Source organism: Acomys russatus, chromosome 6 (genome assembly GCF_903995435.1).
Source record: "Acomys russatus chromosome 6, mAcoRus1.1, whole genome shotgun sequence".
Taxonomy (NCBI): Eukaryota; Metazoa; Chordata; class Mammalia; order Rodentia; family Muridae; genus Acomys; species Acomys russatus.
In genome coordinates, this window is record NC_067142.1 from 33,613,533 (window position 1) to 33,631,782 (window position 18,250).

The 18,250-nt window shown below is 52.2% G+C and overlaps 1 protein-coding gene across 1 annotated transcript in view; it reads right to left on the reverse strand.

Moving 5' to 3' along the window:
- Positions 1-18,250, reverse strand: part of Ppfia4 (PTPRF interacting protein alpha 4) — a 47,587-nt gene that overhangs the window by 8,436 nt on the left and 20,901 nt on the right. Inside the window, exons 12-24 of the mRNA XM_051147449.1 lie at positions 17,610-17,701; positions 15,425-15,533; positions 13,916-14,142; positions 12,471-12,711; positions 12,105-12,140; positions 11,745-11,878; positions 11,319-11,482; positions 8,268-8,361; positions 7,675-7,756; positions 7,131-7,331; positions 6,672-6,734; positions 6,087-6,113; positions 3,733-3,908 (exon numbers count right to left, since the gene is read on the reverse strand). Of these exons, the coding sequence (XP_051003406.1) occupies positions 3,733-3,908; positions 6,087-6,113; positions 6,672-6,734; positions 7,131-7,331; positions 7,675-7,756; positions 8,268-8,361; positions 11,319-11,482; positions 11,745-11,878; positions 12,105-12,140; positions 12,471-12,711; positions 13,916-14,142; positions 15,425-15,533; positions 17,610-17,701 (1,646 nt within the window). The remainder of the gene's footprint in view (positions 1-3,732; positions 3,909-6,086; positions 6,114-6,671; positions 6,735-7,130; positions 7,332-7,674; positions 7,757-8,267; positions 8,362-11,318; positions 11,483-11,744; positions 11,879-12,104; positions 12,141-12,470; positions 12,712-13,915; positions 14,143-15,424; positions 15,534-17,609; positions 17,702-18,250) is intronic.

Below are 18,250 nucleotides of genomic sequence, written 5' to 3' on the forward strand. Positions count from 1 at the left end.
CTTAACTGTCCTGTCTCGCCAAGTCATGGTGGGGAGGGGGAGAGACACTGTTATCTCACTGGTCACAGATCTCTAGCACGTCATAAGTGCTCAATGATGACGTGAAACAATTTACACAATTTACTAACTATACCAAAACAGCAGCAGACCATAATAAGCAATGAATAAGCAATAAGCCATACAGAGAACCTTGGGTTAGAAGGGACCCCAAAGCCCTTAGTCCAAGCCCCTCCGAATCTAGGACTCCCAAAGCTCTTCTGCCTGGACCGCTCAGAGGCACATGTCTAGGCTGCCTGTCTTTATTGCTTGAGCTGCCATGGTAACTTCTGGATGACTACAAAGAGACACAAGCCCACACAGCCCACAATGGGAACTGCCCCTGACATCGGTCTCATTGTAATCCTTTACACAGTTCCTGTGACTTTCAAAGCTGCTGTACAACACGGCAAAACTACGAAGCCCTTAAAGTTAGGTCAAGATAGGTTTGACAGCCAGCACTGCCACATCCTAAAAGAGAGCACGAGGCATCTGTAAGATGGAGTGCTGCCTCTCCTTCAGGGTTGTCGTGAGGATGAAAAGTGAGAATGACAGAAAGCACATGTCAGGGACTCAGAAACAGGACCACCATTAGGAGGCTAGGTGTGCTTAAAGTATGTGCAGGATGGGATCTACTCAAACAGCAGAGCCTGACTCAACAGAATACCCCCATTCAAGAAGCACGGAGTGAGATATCAGAAGATGAGGGTGTCAGCTGCACCTGGCTAAGTGAGCAGGTCGAAACAATCTCACCTGGATTTGCTACCTCTGTGGGTAAGACGTAAATATCCCTTTCTTGCCATAAAAGCAATGACTTGTTGCCAGGTGTGGTAGCACCTTTAATCCCAGCACTTGGGAGGCAGAGGCAGGTGCGTCTCTGTGAGTTTGAGTACAGCCTGGTCTACAAAGTGAGTCCAGGACAGCCAAGGCTACACAGAGAAACCCTGTCTCAAAACAAAACAAAAGACTTATATAAGCATCTCCAAAAGCGTCTCGGTCGTGCAAGCCTATAATGCAAGCTATTCAGGAGGCTGAGGCAGAAGGATCCCAACACCAATGGTTACTACAGAATGAACTCAAGACCAGACAACTTAGTGAGACCCTGCCTCAAAATACAAAAATCTCACAAGACAGCAGGGAGGCCCGGCACAGTGGCACATGCCTATAATCTCTACACTTGGAAGTAGAGGCAGGAGGGTCAGAAGCTCAAGGTCATCTTGGCTCCATAGAAAGTTTAAGGCCACCCTGGGCTACATGAGTCCTTGTTTCAAAAAAGACAGGAGTGGCTGGGGGCATAGTTCAGCACAGGCATGTCAGATGCCTGTTTAGAGACCATACACGCAATCCCACATGTTGCAACAGACGGAAAAAAAATCCAAGCCAGGCAGTGGTGGTGTACATCTTTAGTTCCAGCACTCAGGAGGCAGAAGCAGGAGGAGCCCTGAATTTGAAGCCATCATGGTCTATAGAGAAACCATGACTTGAAAAGAAAAAAGAAAAAGAAAAAAATATCCAAACCCAAGAGTATACTTTTGAGGCCAGGCATGAGAGTTCACATCTGTAATTCCAATGCTTGGAGGATGAGACAGGAGGAACGCTGTGAGTCTGAGGGCAGCCTGAGCTGCAGAGTGAGGCCTTGTTCCCATGCTCCAAGAAGAAAAAAGAATGTGTTATTGGGCTGTTGAGTAGAATAGAAGCAGCGTGAACGGCAGAGGTGAGTTGTGTGGGGACACCTCACAAACCTGAAGACCGAGACCTATGGTACTACTCTATACCCTGATGGCAGGCTGGCTTTCTTCCTGTTCCTCGCAGCAGGGCTGTAGGAGGGCTCCAGCCGTCCTGGCAAGTCTGGAGGGCGTGCTCCAGCAGTCTAGGCACATGTCAGCCTGGCAGAGGAGTAGCGCATCTCCCAACCTATCAATCACTCAGGAAGAGACAGGTGCAGCTGGGCCTGGCAACCTCCCAGGCCAAGACAAAGACTCCCTTTCAGCACCATCGAGGGGTGAAGGGCAGCAAAGACAGAGCTTCACTTCCCTGCCGCCCTTACAAGCCACTGTGGGGTCAGAAAGGCTAAGTAAGGGGCCCAGGACTTAGTGCCACCTGTGCTCTGCCATCATCCCTAAGCTACTGCTCCTTCCTGTGCCTCAGTTTCCTCAGCCATGAAGAGGTTAACTAGATCATGTCCAGATTTTCATTTCTATGATGTATCAACTGGAAGATGTCCACCAAGTCCTGGAGGAACTAGAAAAGCCACAAACACTCAGTGCCGCCTGCCATCTTACTATTTGAGACAACGCCAGGGTTTAAGCAGCAAGTGGAGCTACAGAAAGGTGGATAAGAACTTTAGATGCAGTCATCCCCAACCCCGCCAGCCTCACTCTCCAGTGCTGCTGAGACCAGACAGTGATACTGGTTGTTGCTAATGAGCTAGTTGGGAGGGAGGCTGGAGGGGCTCCTGTGTCCAGGCTGCAGCGTGCCCACAAAGCTTTCCATCTTTCAAAAGAAGGCAAAGCTGGGCATGGTGGCGCACACCTTTAATCCCAGCACTTGGAAGGCAGAAGCAGGCAAATCTCTGAGTTCAAGACCAAAGCCAGTCCAGGACAGCCAGGGCTATACAGAGAAATCTTGTCTTGAAAAAAAAAAACACACACAAACAAACAAACAAACAAAAACTCAAGAGGCCAGAACTCCAGACACTCAGAAACTACTGTTAAAACATTGGCAACAGGGGCTGGAGAGATGGCTCAGCAGTTAGGAGCACTTGCTGCTCTTCCAGAGACCTGGGTTCAGTTCCTAGCATCCACATGGTGACTCAACAACTGTCTATGACTCCAGATCCAGGGGATCAGTTGTCCTCTTCCGGCCTCCACAGGCAATAGGCACACGTGCGGTTCACAGACATGTATGCAGGCAAAACACCCATAAGCATAAAATAATAAAAATTTTTTTAAAAAATGCTGGTAACTAAATTCATGATTTAAAAAAAAACAACAAACACATGGGCCAAACAAAATGTATCTATCAGTCAAATTCTACTCACAGGCTGCCAGCTTGGGACCTCTACTGTGACACGTTTGGACAGATCTTTTCAGTCAAAAGAAGTTAAGGATTAGGTGGCATCCTGCATAAAGGGACATGGGTCCGAAGCAGAGGAACTCCCATTGAGGATGAGAAAGCGCAGCAAGCTCATTGCCCCTGTGACGGTGGCGGTTTGAACACTTGGTCTCCAGATGGCAGTACTGTCTCTAAAGGTCACAGCACTCTTAGGAGTAAAGATGAAGAAAGTTGGGGGTGGGAGGTGGGGGGGGGGGGGCATGGGGGGGTGCTGAGCTGAAGTTGTACAGCCTTGAGGTATGAAGGCCCTCACTAAAAGTGGGAACTACGAACCAAAGCAAGCCCTTCCTTCCTTCCGACGCTTTTGACAGGGTATTTTATCACACACCCTAGGAGAAACACTGTACCTAAACTCAATGCCAGATTCCCTGTAAGCCTTCTTGCTTAACACAGAGAACGCAGCAAGCCCAAAGACAGGCAAGGAAATCCAGAGTGAGAGGAAACTCAGACACGATGCTATTACCATCCAAAACAGGCCCCGGAAAGAGGCAAGGGGCCCCACCATCTCTGAAGACAGAGCCCCAGGGCTCGAGGGAATGCCACACACCAGGGAAGGTGGCCCCCGGCTCCAGCCTGGCTCACCGATGAAAACTGTCCACCATCTTGAGGTGGACCCGCAGGTCCTTCTTGGTGAGGTGATCCAGCATCCGGGCATCCACCAGGCACTCCATGAAATAGCTGCGGTACTGAGGGAGCCCCAGGCTGGGCAGCCACTCATTGCCGATCCACTCGTGGTTCATGTCTCCGTAGGCCAGGGTCTGCGGACGTGAGAAGGAAGAGAGCATGGGAGGCAGGGAGGCAGGGCCAACAGGTTACAGATGCTGTATCTATTTGGGAGAAACAGCAATCCACCGTCCACTCATGAGGGAACTGTTCAATTAACATTTCAGCTTGCAGGGCAGTGGTGGCACATGCCTTTAATCCCAGCACTCAGGAGGCAGAGACAGGAGGATCTCTGTGAGTTCCAGGCCAGCCTGGTCTACAAAGTGAGTCCAGGACAGCCAAGGCTACACAGAGAAATCCAGTCTTGAGAAGCCAAAAGAAACAAAACATTTCAGCTTATTTGTACAAAGGAGCTGGTAGTAATAGGAGATGAGAGACATATTTCAGGGTCTCAAAACAACCCAGCTCTACTAGGTATCAACGGCCTACAGCAGCGGCTCTCAACCTTCCCACCACTGCCACCCTTTCTAGTTCCTTAGGCTGTGGAGAGCCCAACCCCAAAATTATTTCTTTGCTATCTCAAAACTATAATTTTGCTACTGCTATGAATCATAATGTGAATATCTGATATTTGACCCCCAAAAGTGGTTGCAACCCACAGGCTGAGAACTTCTGGTCTATACCGATGAATGAGAGCATTTGTCCAAGGAGTAGAAAAGACAGAGTCCTTCCTGTCACCTCTGGAAGGCAACGTGTAGGGGGGTGTGGACAGCTTGCCGACTTATCTCCCTGAGCCTCAAACCTGCTGACCCAGCGCGGAGGTCAGAGCAGAGGGAATGTGCAGAAGATGACAGCCTGACTCTGGACAATGACTATCCCCGTAGCCCAGGGAGTGACTAAATGTTCACTGGAGACAAGAAAAACAAAACAAACAAACAAACAAGCAAAAAAAAAAAAAAAAAAAAAAGCAGAGGACAATAGCCTGTACCTGGATAGCCAGATTGTTTCCCTAAGGCCTGATCATCACTAGGAATTCTCTAGGTCCTTTGTTGATGTTTCTACTCCCACTGTTAACTTTTCTTATGAAGCCCACTCTACAAGGCATTGACTCTGGACGAGAGCAAGCCGGGGCTCCCTGACGTTCAGTTTCAGAAAGGCTCAGTGTGAGCAGCAACCCTCTACTACCTTTCCCTTGCCCTGCTTGATGTTTTCAAACTGAAAAATCCTATTTTATAAGGAAAATTTCCCCTGCCCCCTGTTCCCCCTGCCCCTCCCAACACAAAACTGCTATGCTCTATTGTCTACCATGTTTCTACTCTAAGAAAGAAGGCTTTAGCCAGGCGGTAGTGGCGCATGCCTGTAATCCCAGAACTCAGGGAGGCAGAGGCAGTCAGATCTCTATGAGTTCAAGGCCAGCCTGGTTTACAGGACAGCCAGGGCTACACAGAGAAACCCTGTCTCAAAAATACAAAAGCCTTTACAAACTTTGCGTGTCTTTTGATTTATCAAATTCTATACAGCCATCAGGATTAGCTTTTTTCACTTAACGTTACATTTCTGATTCCTCTGCCTCATTCTCCACCATAGTAGCCACAATCCCACACTGTCCCTGTGTTTGTAAACATTGTCCTTTTATTCCATTAAACTGTTGGTTAATGTCATCCCTTACTCGTTTAGAAAGCTTAGAAAGGCCAATCCTAGTAGACGCCCAGTAAATATTTGTTCATGGGGTACATGAACCAAAGACTCATTCGCCAGAGTGTCCCTTGGAAGGATTAGAAATGGAAGAGGAGCGCATAAATCTAACACTCATCATTCATGAACAGCGGCAAATCGTGAAGGGTCCGGCATGCTGGAGGCCCTGCCCCCAAGCACTCCTCACCTGCCATCCTATGAAAGCAGAAAAGGATACCAGGCACGGTGGCACATGCCTTTAATCCCAGCATTCAGGAGGCAGAGGCAGGCAGATCACTGTGAATTCGAGTCCAGCCTGGTCTACAAAGTGAGTCCAGGACAGCCAAGGCTACACAGAGAAACCCTGTCTCGGAGAAAAAAAGAAAGAAAGAAAGAAAAGAAAGCAGAAAAGGAATGAAAAAGGAGTTTGAGGTGGTAGCGGGGTGGGGGAGGGGAAGGAACTTTGTTCAGGGATTCACATGTGACAACAACACACACACACACTGGGCTGAACCAGCTGTGTCATTCAGAGAGCCTGGTGGAGCCATGTTGCCCTGACCTTCTGAGAGTAGTTCTAATGAGGGAGGGAGAGATCTTACCTGGGCCCAGCTGCCCTCGTCACTGTCCTAGCAGGAACCAGTGCCGCATGTCAGGGGAGACACCAAAGTCAAGAGACCTGGAGCCTCCGCCCAGGCTCCACCAAAAGAGGGAAAAGACACCCCAGTAGCTAGTGGGTGACCAGGCAAAGCTTGTCAGGACCACTGAGAAAGGTGGTGTATACATGCATGTTTGTGGCAATGGGGAACAAATTTGTGTAACCAAAACACACTTCCCGGTTCCCAGGCTTGACTGGGGGGCCAGCAAGATGCCAGGCATTGCCAGTCTCTTCCCTCACACTCCACCAGGGACCAAGCCAAGAACATGGAGTTTGTGACTCAGGCCCATAGCGGGACAGAGCCCTCTGTTGCCCAAAGCTGCTAAGGGGCTTATGACCCTGAAACAGAACTTCCAACATACACAACCCTGGTTCCCAGTCTCATCCTGCCCTCCCACAGTCCTCCACCCTGAGAACAGAGCCAGGCAACATCAGGGATGCTAGGTCCCTGCCAGCCCCTTGGGCTTCCTACACCTTTCACTTAATCGTCCCATGTGTCACTGGTCCTTGGGCCAAGGGGCAGACTCACTGTTTTGGTAGATGTTGCCAGGGTTTCCATCTCTTCATGGGTCACCCAGACATTCCCTGAAGACTGCGGGCAGAGAGGAAGGCATCCTGGTCCCCCAAGATCCCCAGCAGGAGGTTCCAAGTACAACTCTGCCTTCTCCTGTCACCACCCATGGGCCCAACCCATAGCTCCCCCACGGTCTAGCTCTAGGCAGTCCATCCCAGAAACTATCCAGAGATCTGCAATCACTGTCAGGTAGGCAAGGGGAAATGGAGCCTACCGGTGGCTCATGGGAACCAGACCTGCTGGGACCCTCCCAGAATCCACTGTACTCTCCTGAAGACCAGTGGGGAGCCCTTTTGTGCAGATGGGAAGTTAAAGTACCAACTCAACGCTCCCAACTTCCCAAAGACCAACGGGAGAGTATGCAAACACTGTGTCAAGGCCTCTGTGGATCTGAGAGTGAAGGAGGCTACTCACAGTCCTGGAGGTAGGCGGGGCGGAGGGGCTGGTCAGTGACACCATCTCCTGGATGGCCAGGCGGAGCTTGAGCCTGTGCAGGGCGTTGCTGATGCCAATTTCCCGCTGGATCTCTGTGTCCGACAGGGCGGACATGATGGCGCCACTCTTGACATTGGCTCGGCAGGCTGCCACATACCAGGCCGGCATCCCCACCCAGAGCTACAGACACGAGGCACAGAGGAATAACTCAGCATCATTTGGGTGGTTACTCCTGGGGCAGCCTGATGGAAGAGTCTGGCATCTCGGTGATCTGTTCCCTTTTTCTTGGTATGCCACATTCATACTTGTCTGGGAGAAATGCTCGGGTAAAATTAGAGGGGCATCGCACCTGCTGTGTGGGAGTCCTCATCCCACCAAACCAAGATGTGAAGCAAATGAACCCGGAGGGCAGTCCCAAGTGGCTTAGGTTCACAGAGGACTATCCTGACTTGGGAAGGAATGGAGAAACTGACCCCGCATGGGCTTCCCTCAGATCCCAGAGCATCTCCCTGCCCAGGCTCACCTCCAGCCAGGAGACCACCGTGGGGCCATCCCATTGGGCAAAAGGCATTCCTTTTCGGCGAGCATCTTCAAGCAGCTGGTGTCTTGGGGGAGGAACAACAGGCTCACTAGCATTCTCTCTCTCTCTCTCTCTCTCTCTCTCTCTCTCTCTCTCTCTCTCTCTCTCTCTCTCTCTCTCTCTCTCTCAACCAATCTACCAATCTAGGGACCACTCCAGTCTGGGCCAAGAGCTGGCTCTCGCACTTCCCCACCTCGCCACCCTTGAGTTCTTCTGCTCTCTGTCTGAAGCAACATGAAACTTCAAAGTGGGGCAGGAACCCCCTTCCATGCCCACAGTGCTCTCACACCTCACACACACTGACTTAGCCATCTCCATGGGCCCCGCCCTGCAAGAGAACCATGGGGTCCCAGATTACTCTCCCATAGCCTTCTTGCTTCCTGTTCCCTAGGATCAGCCTAAGGCCTTGCTCTCAATGCAGAACTGCTCAGATGTGCCTGCTTGGACCAAGCTCTGTCTCTCTGAGCTCAAAACAGGCAAAGCAAAGCAGCTGGGGGCTTGGGCCACCCTCGTAGCACCTGACCTGAGGCTCTTACTTCTTTTTCAGTCGCCGGTCCTTCTCTGCCTGGGTCCCCAGCTTGGCAGGTACCATTGGTTCCTGCAGACTGAGCTCGGAGTCTGTGAGCAGAACTGGAAAGGAAGACACAAGCATGTCAGCAGCTCTTCTGCTTCTGCCTTGGCCTGGACCAAGAGAACAGAGAAGCAGCAGCAGGTGCCTCCACAGCACACAGCAACCGAATCCGATGGCTCTCCATTTTATTCCCAGGGCTGCCTCCTTTAGACTCTGCACTCTGCAACCAGGGACACGAACTGACCCATCCCCTGGGGAGCCTCAGCCCTGGGAGTGTTTCCCAGTGAGATGGATCTGAGTTGTCACACTCTAGAATTCTAGACAGAGCCCATTATTTCTCTAAGCCAAGGAGCTAAGCAAACCCCAAGAGAAAATATGAATGGACACAGGCAAGAATCCAGAAAAAACGGCCCTAACTTGACAGAGAACTATTGAAGATTTCTGCACTCACTGCACCTTTATCTGTCTGTCTGTCTGTGTCTGTCTGTCTATCTATCTATCTATCATCTATCAGTCATCTATCTCTATCTATGTGTGAGAGACCTATTCTCTCTCTCTCTCAATCTCTCTCCTCTCTCTCTCTCTCTCTCTCTCCCTCTCTCTGTGTGTGTGTGTGTGTGTGTGTGTGTGCGCGCGCGCGCGCGCATGCGTGTGTGCATGTGTACATATTCATACACACTCATTTTATAACAGCCTAGTTCTGTGTACACTCACTGCACACATACACATACACACCCTTTCTGGGTGTCCTCTTGCACACCAGCCTCTCTCTCCAGGTATACTCATTTGCACAGCCTACCAAGGGGAACCCCCTGCACTCTCTTCTATTGACAGTCTCCCAATGAAACCCTGAAGACTTCCTGAGACAGGGCATTGTCACTGAAGTCACCGCAGGCCTGGCCACTCGCGTTTGTGGGGCAGCAGGCGTGGGTAATGCAAAAACTAGTCTGCAGGGCTGACAAGCTTAGGTGATGGTGCTGTGCAGGGGCACAGGACATTATACAGCTTCTCAGGGCATGCCTCTGCCACCAGGCCGACCTTCCTATGGCTGGCTCCTCCGTGCTCCCTTCTCGCCTGCTTCGCCTCATTCCCAGCCCCCTCTTCACTCAGATAGCTCTGTGCGGATTCACACCTTCCCAGGGATGTGGAGTCTGGGAAGGTCTAATTATGCATTTAGGTCCAATGGTTCCTTTCTTCTAGCTGGCCAACACCCCCCCCCCCCCCCCCCCCCAGTGATTCATCAGTGCTCCAACCACTCAGGGGGACTTCTAATTCCCTTCTTAGGCTCTGGTGCTAGTCTGGGCTAGCCATCCACTCCTCTGCCCCATCTCTCCACCTGTCCCTCCTCTCCTAGAGCAGACAGTGGCACACACAGGCTTCTTCCCCACATCGTTCCTTCTTTCCAAGCTGCACCCTATCTCCTGTCCCCCTACAAGCTTCAGCTCAGAGCTGCCCAGGGGAGGGAGTCTGTCCCGTTCCTCAGACTCTCCATGGCTACTTCTGGGTCCTAAAGCACCTGAGCTATCTCCCCTATCACGGTGTTTTGGAATAATCTTATTTTTCCCTTTTTATTGGCTGCCAGGCTCCCTGAGCTATGGCACCATGCCCTTAACACTCTGCTGAACTGGAGTTACTCAATGTGTGAATAAATGACTGGGGGAATGTTGGAAGGAAGAGGAGGGAGAGAGGGGAAAACAGGAAGGAAAAAGTGGAGCAAGTTAAGAGAGAGCAAATGTTAATATGTGCCCCACACACCCTAAGTGTGACTGCAGCTTTGCACTGCCACACAGTGACCTAAGAGCCACTCCTGCCCAACCACCTTCTCCACCAAGAAGGTCACCAGGCCACAGAAACTGTAGTCTCAGCACTCAGGAAGAAGAGGCAGAAGGAGTACCGTGAATTTAAAGCCACCCTGGACTACACAGCAAGTACCAGACTGACCAAGGATGCATAGCACACACACACACACACACACACACACACACACACACACACACACACACACACGGTTATAATAATTAAAACCCAGCCTGTTACCTCAGACCTATGATCCCATCTACTGAGAAACTAAGGCAGAAAGACCATAAATTCAAGACTAGCATTGACTATAGAGTGAATTGTAAGGGCAGTTTGTATAATACAGTGAAACCCAGTCTTAAAACAATCAGAGGCCTAGGAATATAAGCCAATGGTAGAACACTCTTCTAGTACACAGGAAGCCCTGAGTGCATTCCCTAGGAATGGGACAAACAAACGAAGCCAACGATTTCATAGTGAGTCCTGTGAAAACCAGATGCACCAGGAAGTAAGGTCTGGTGGTGAGCCAACTCTCAGGAGCTAGGATACAACCAATGACTGGTGCAGCCCAACTTGAGGCTCAGGCCACGAGAGGGAACCCATGACTGACACTGCCTGGAGGGCCAAAAAACAGGCTGGCTAGCCCAGAGAGAGAGAGAGAGAGAGAGAGAGAGAGAGAGAGAGAGAGAGAGAGAGAGAGAGAGAGAGAGAGAGAGAGAAAGAAGAAGAAAGAAGAAGAAGAAGAAGAAGAAGAAGAAGAAGAAGAAGAAGAAGAAGAAGAAGAAGAGGGAGGAGGAGGAGGAGGAGGAGGAGGAGGAGGAGGAGGAGAGAAAAGAGAGAGAAAGAAAGGAAGATAGATAGAAAGAAAGAAAGAAAAAGAAGACAGTTGCCCAGCAGGTCCTATAGTGCCCATGAGAAATGCTCCAAAGTGAAAACAGTCACAGGGAGCCTACTTTGCCTCCACACAGGGTCCATGCTGCAGCATGTCAGGTCAGAGAACACCAGGCCCTGCTTGGTCCTTTTGGGCACAGGAACCCACCACCTCATGAGGCAGCCCAGTCTAACACGACACAGCTCTAAGAAAACTCCCATCTACTGATGGCATATGGCTCCCACCCACAAGCCCTAAGACAAGCAAATATGGCAGTACAGAAACAGGCCCTCCTGATACAGACTCCCCAGTGCCCACCCAGCCCTCTGCTGGGGAGGGGGCAGAGACCATGGCCTGTGGCATCTCGACTCAGCTGGATCAGCCTGCCCTTCTCCTTCTTCCCAAACAGGCGGCCAATGGATGACTTGATGCCCTTGCGCTTGGCGCCCTTGTGTAGGGAGTCCTGGCTGCTGTTGCTGCTGCTGGGGTTGCTGTCTTGACCCTCCAAGGCACTACAGGATGACAGCCAGGAGGGGCGAGTGAGAAGAGACAGACTTCAATTACAGCCAGAGACAGATGGAAGTCAGAGTTCAGGGAAGGGGTGGGGCTGAAGGGGTGTGGCCAAAGCAGGTGACCAAGGGAGATGTGAGAACATCCATCCCTGATGGTGTCCCACGCTCAAATGAAACAGCCAAGCACCTTGGACCCACCGGTGAGATGCAGCCCCTCAGAGGCTGTGGGACAGAGACCAGAAGAGCAGCCTGCCCTACTTACCTCTTGCCTTCTTCTTGACTCAGGGCGGGGTGGCCAAGCTTCTCTAGCCGCAGCGTCCTGGGTGAGGAAGGAGGAGAAGTCTCACATTTTATGGTGGCTTTATCCTCTCGGTTCTCTTCCCGAGACACTGGCGACTGAACAGACAGTGGGGTTGTCAGGGGGTAGAGGACGAGAGCTGGGACCTGCCTACCCAGCCCAGATGAGGCAGAGGATCCGAAGACCGGAGAGCACTGCAGGGAGGCCCTGTGGCCTCTCAAGGTAAACTCAGACCCCAGGGCCAGGGGTAGAAGCCCAGAGGGAAGGGCCTGGGAGCCAGTAGCCGGGTAACCCACTAGTACCTGGGTGTCGGGCAGCACTCACCAGCAGCTTCCTCCTATGCTTTCTTAGGTCGCTGGGCTGAAAAAGAGAAAGAGGAAAGGGTAAGCCTGCTTAGGATGGGAGCAGAGGAATCAGGGGTGCACACCAGCCTGGAGAAAGGACCACAGCAGCACGGAGGACCTGCAAAGACACATTCCTTCTGAAGAAGAGAGAGCAGCTGGGCAATGGGCATGGCTCTATGCCTACTGTGAGCATCCAAAGGAGGGAGCAGGGAAGATGTTGCAAACCCTTTCCTACCCAGAAGGCCCATTCTGGTGACCTAGCATGTCATGCCACAGGAAAAAGATGCCAGGATGATGGAGACAGGCCTAGGGATCACAGAGCCTCTCAACCGCTGCACAGACTCACCAGAGTCATGACCCCCATCCGGTCCAGATCCTGAGCAGCACTTCGGGAAGTAAGCTTGGGTGTGGAGCGGCCACTGAGTGGAGGAGATGCACTGGCCAGGGACAGTGCGGTCAGGGAGGTGGGGATAGAACCACGCTTGCGCAGCTGTGTCAGGTTGAGGGCCTCCATGCTGCCGCTGGTCACACGGGTCTCAATTTCCTCAGCACGAAGCTCAGTGGACTCTTTCTCTTCCTGGATCATCCTGCAGGTCAGCAAAACCAGACCAGGCCGTTAGCTAGGAAGACGCAGCAGGGGGTGGTGTGGGGTCTGCCTTGCACTCAACAATGTGGCACCGAAGGTGGGTAACACTTACAGGCAGGGACCACAGAGGTTCCCAGGTCTCTTTGGTTAGCCACCTCCTGGTTTAACAAAAGCCAATTTCTGGAAGGAAGCTCTTCGGTCAATGAACTACTAACCATCGCAGTGAGAATCCCTGACCTACACTAGCTACAGGTGTGACCTTTAGCAAGCTTAGCTCTCTTGTCTCTCATTTTCTCAGGAGATGCTGTTTCTGGGGGAATCCTCTTTGTTAGGAGTGCCCAAGCAGGGCTTTTTTAAATGCAAGCCAACCCCTAATGAGGTTTCCTCTGTTCCACTGAGAATGAGGAGCATACGGAGACTGTGTGTTCTGTCCGAGGAGCGTGAAGGGCTGGGGGAGATGCGCATGCGCACTCACATTCACTGATGGCAAGAGGACCACTGCACTTCAAAGACAGGGAGCATGTCCTTATCCTGAGACCACGCCTTCCCCACTCTGAAGCTGTTCTGAGTAGGCTGTGATGGGAAAGGCTAGCTACAGCTACTGATTTCCTCTAAGGCTAAAAAACTGCAGCCCTGTGTTTAAGTGTGTGTGTCTTGACACTGATTTCTCAGTTTTGAAAGTCTGACCTCAACAGCCTGTCAATTGTACCTCGCTCCATGACAGTACCATAAATAAGCTGACTAGAAAACGCAGGATGAAGTAAGGGTTTTGACAACTTACCCTATCTCCGGTTCTATTTGATATGCCCTCAGAGATGAAAAGGCACGGCACTGGGCAGAGCATTATACCTGAGCTTAGACCCTGGCTCAGCCACTTAACGTGTCTCCATGAGCGAATCACAATACCCTCTCAGCTGACCATAACATTGACAAGGCCCCCACCCCCACCCGCAGCTGGCTTCTTCACGATCACATACCATGATCACACCAGGAACACAGACAGCTCCATCTTTTGAAGCCCAGCCACCCTCCAGCCTGGAGGGGACAGATGACACCTAGAGTCATCTGTAGCCCTGCCCCTCTGGGGTCAGTATTAAGCCAAATTTCTGCCTGTTGCCCACAGAGCATCCACAGCTGATGGTCCTAAGCTGTAAGATGGGGACACAAAGGGCCCGTCCTCCCTTGCAGCCTTCAGCCTGCCCCACCTGATCTCCTGGTTGATGGCATCCAGCTGCTCCTGAAGCATCATGGCCAGGGTCTGCGCATCAGAGTGGCCACCGGGTGAGATGACATCAACCTGAGTGCCCACCAAGCCCCCGGGCTCATCCTCGTCCACATCAGAGATCTCAGGGTCACTGTCGAAGGCAGGCGTGGCGGTGGTGGTGGTGGTGGTGGTGGCCAACACCCCCGGCAGTGGTGATGGCTTCCAGTCCTTAGCAAATGAGAAGGGCAGCAGTAAGACCCCCTCCATCCCATGGCATCAGCATCTCTGGAAGCCTGCTAAAAATGGGAGCTGCTGAAAATGGGGGAGAAGAGCTCTAACACAGTCTGTCCACCCAAGGCCGCAGTGTCCCCTTCTGCCTCCTTTGCATGGAGGGGAGCACCTGGGCAGCTGCTGTATTCTTGTAGACAACAGAGTAAACAATCAGGAGAGGGCTGGGCAGTAGTGGCGCAGGCCTTTAACCCCAGCACTCAGGAGGCAGAGGTAGGCAGATCGCTGTGAGTTCCAGGCCAGCCTGGTCTACAAAGTGAGTCTAGGACAGCCAAGGCTACACAGAGAAACCCTGTCTCAAAAATCAAAAACAAAAAACAAAACAAAAAAAGAATGAGGAGAGGGAGAAAAGAAGAGGCCTTCAGACTATGTTCAGACTGACCTGCCAACATGCATACCTGCCTCCCTGCTTGCCCCCTTGCATGCATGCATGCTTGCTTCTTTCCTTCCTTCCTGTCTTCCCTCCCTCCCTCCCTCCCTCCCTCCTTCTTTCCTTTCTTCCTTTCTTTCAATGGGTTGTCATGTTACCCCAAACTGGCTCACAAACTTCCTGCCTCGGCCTTCCAAGTATGCTAACACAGCTTCACACCAAGCTCAGATTAGATTCTCAAAAGTAAAAGTAAATCCTTCCCCCATCAGAATAGGTGTCCCCTCTTTCTCCTTCCGTACCTTCTGGGGCCCCAGAGCATATGAGGACTGACAACTGAGGGCAGCCGGCCCTCTGCTGCCCCTTCTCTTTCTCACTGCCTACCATCTCCCTGGGGCAACAGTGTAAACTCACAGATGCTTCTCAGGTGCCATTGCCCAGGGGCAGCTAATCTGTCATCTCTCTCTTCTCACCACTAGAAGCCACGCTTCTGTTCCAGGGAGCCTGTTCATTCCATTTTACCCCTGAGGCCCCTCTCTGGCCACCAAAAACAAATGGTGCACACCCAGGCACACGCACACATGCTGTGGTGGGCCTCAGGGACCGCTGGCCGTCTTCCACCCCTACCTCTTGCCCACTGGGAGGCTGAGGCAATTGGGGGGTGGGGGGAGCATCACAGCTGTTGCAGCTGACAAGAGCCCCAACCCCAAGGCTGCAGCTGTCACTGACAGGGGAGAAGGCTCAGCGAGGTTTTGCACCACACGCCAGTCGTCTGTGTAACTGGAGCCAGACACACGGCCAAACTGACCCCAAATTCCCCAAGGGGACCCCAACATACATCCCTCCACCCGTTACCTTGGCAGACTCTTCCCTCAGCGCCGTATAGCGGCGATGCAGACCTGGGGGCGCGTGTGTGGCTGTACCCAGAGAGAACCTCACATCTGATGCGCTGCCCACGTGTGACCTTGAGTGGCAGGAGGGAAAAGACAGGCCCTGAAGACTGGCAGCACCAGCTTAGAGGGACCAGCAATGGGGGAATGGCCAGTTGGGAGAGAAGCAATATCGGACACAGCTGTCTGGAACATCAGAAGAGCTGCCATGGAGGCTCCAGGTTCCACTCCCGCTCTGTTGCTCAGGGGTCAAATGGACCCGGAGAAGGAAGCTGTAGAGAACAACGGTCCTTTCTGTATGGACAGGACCGTCTCCTATTAAGAAGTGTGAGGATGCTTTTTAAAAGTTGAGCTCCCTGTCAGAGAGGCATTCAAGTGGAGGGCCTTGGGCTTTGTGATCACAGCCATGCAGAAGGGCTCCTGGCCTGGAGACAAAGAGGAATCCAAAGAGAGGGTCTCTAAGAGCCTTTTTAACTCTGGGGGTCTTTGCTTCTTGGTTTTGTTTTGTTTTAAGATTTATTTATTTTATATATTTTTTATTTATATTAGTGTGTGTGTGTGTGTATGTGTGTGTGTGTGTGCGTATGCTTTATCTGTATGTACACCTGCATGTCAGAAGACAGCATCAGAGCCAAGTATAGATGGTTGTGAGCCACCATGTGGTTGCTGGGAATTGAACTCAGGACCTCTGGAAGAACAGACAGTGCTCTTAACCCCTGAGCCATCTCCCCAGGCCCTGCTTCCTGGTTTTCTCTAGCAGCTCTATGTGGGTTCCCTGATAACCTGAACCAAACACCTGGCTAAAATTCAACCTAGATGCAGCATCCACACCCCCAGGAAGCTCTATCACAGATTCAGGTTGGAGAATCCACTCTGGCTGCCCCACGTGTCTATCCCAGGTACAAGACCTTAGGGTCCCAGGAACAATGTCTGGGCATCTGGAAACCCCCTCTGTGCCACTTCCACGATGCCCGCTCAGCTCAGAAGCCTGGATGGAGCCCAACACAGGCACAGAAGCCTACAATCTATGCCGTGTCCCTGGGAAGAAGGAGCTCCTACCCAACTCCCCCACCTCACTTCTGTGAAGGGTCTAGCGGCTCTACAGGCGAAGGCAAGAAGTCCCAGTCAGCAAGGAAAGCAAGCAGCAGCAAAGGGCTTGGTTACTCTGAGTCAGTTCTCGTTCACTGAGAGCCCGTTCCTTCGGGACAACCAACGGGGAAGGGGAAATCAGAGTGGTCCCGGCTACCTCCTCTTCACGCCCTCCCTACCCAGGAGCAGAATTCCTGGTGAACTGGAAGATGGCACTTGAAGGACACTATCTCAGTCCTGCAGAGGCCTCTCACCTCCAGCCCAGCATCCTTTTCCCTCACTCAAGCACTGCTCATCCACACACACGTGTACACTTCCCCTAACTGCCTTCCCAATAGCTAATGCCCACTTCCCTGACATAGCAAGAACACTGACTGAGGGAACCACGTGTCTAAGAGACTTTGACGTGCAGAGACAACCAGGAGCCAAGAATCTTCAGCACTCACATCCTGTCATCTTCACCCTCAGCCTACCTCGCTGATCTGAGAACTGAGTTCAATGCCAATTGCTTCAAAGAGTATGGCTGCAAGCCCCACACAAGTAACACAGCATCTCAACTTCCAACAGGAAGGAGGGTCCGCTGCCTCATTTCACCCTCCCTGATGTCTCTCTGTCCACTGTCTCCCACCTTGAACTTGGGGTGGTCCTCGGATCTCAAACAGCAATCCTAAATATGGTGTCTCAAAACAACTACAGTGAGCGGTGAACTCTACAGAGGGTCTTGTGGGACAGGGGAGAGTGTGTACCTCAGAGGACCCTTCAAGGGTGTGTCCTCTGACAAGGATACAGGCAGCATGGCCTACTCCCACAGCGGTGGAGCACCACTGATTCCTAGCCTCTCAGCACCCTCTAGAGGACACAGGTTCCCTTGCTAAGCACTCAGATGAGCTGAAGAACTGGCCAAGCTCTCTGAGCAGGGGGCGGGGGGCCTGGCACCCCCATCCCATCCAGAATAGAGGAAGAGCCTGAGGTCCTGGGCAGTGCTTTGGTGAGCAAGTCTCCTTCCTCAAGGTCCATTCAGGACCATTACCCAGCATGCACTGAGTCCCACACTCTAGTACCTGGAGTGGATGCCATCCACAAACGGCCCCCCTCGACCCTTCAGCTGGTCCACCTCCTGGCGCAGCTTCTCAATCTCTTCAGACAGGCGGCCCTGTGCCAGGCAGACCCAGGGTGGGATGCGGCCGGGGAGGGGCAGAGAGGGAAGGGCGGGAGTCAGAGAAGGGCAAAAAGGAGAACAGAGTTGGGGGACAGTAGAAGACTGCACTGCCAAGTCCAAAGCCAAGGGCCCCAAGCTAGGGCCGCAGATGATGCCAAAGAAAACAGGTGCGGCTGGGAAATAAGCAGAAGATTGACAGAGGAGGGGCCAGGCCAGAAACGGACCCTGACTAGAGAAGAGTTCTACAGGCCAGTTGACCTCCTCACCGCCTGACAAAATGCAAGGCAAATGAAGCCAGGCAGCAGGTCTTTGTGCCACACACTTCTGAGGACAGTGGCTGCTGTGGCCAGCATGTAGGATTCTTTCCTCAAAGAAGTGAGAGGCTTCCACCACATCCTTCAGTGGGCCGAGTCGGGGCCGATGCCATGGCCTATGCCCGTGGCCTCCATTTCTCTAGCCTCTGTATGGAGCTACTGTGTTGGGCAATGGTGGAGGGCGATGGCATAATGTGTGCATGAACAACTAAGAGAGGCTCGCAGAGTG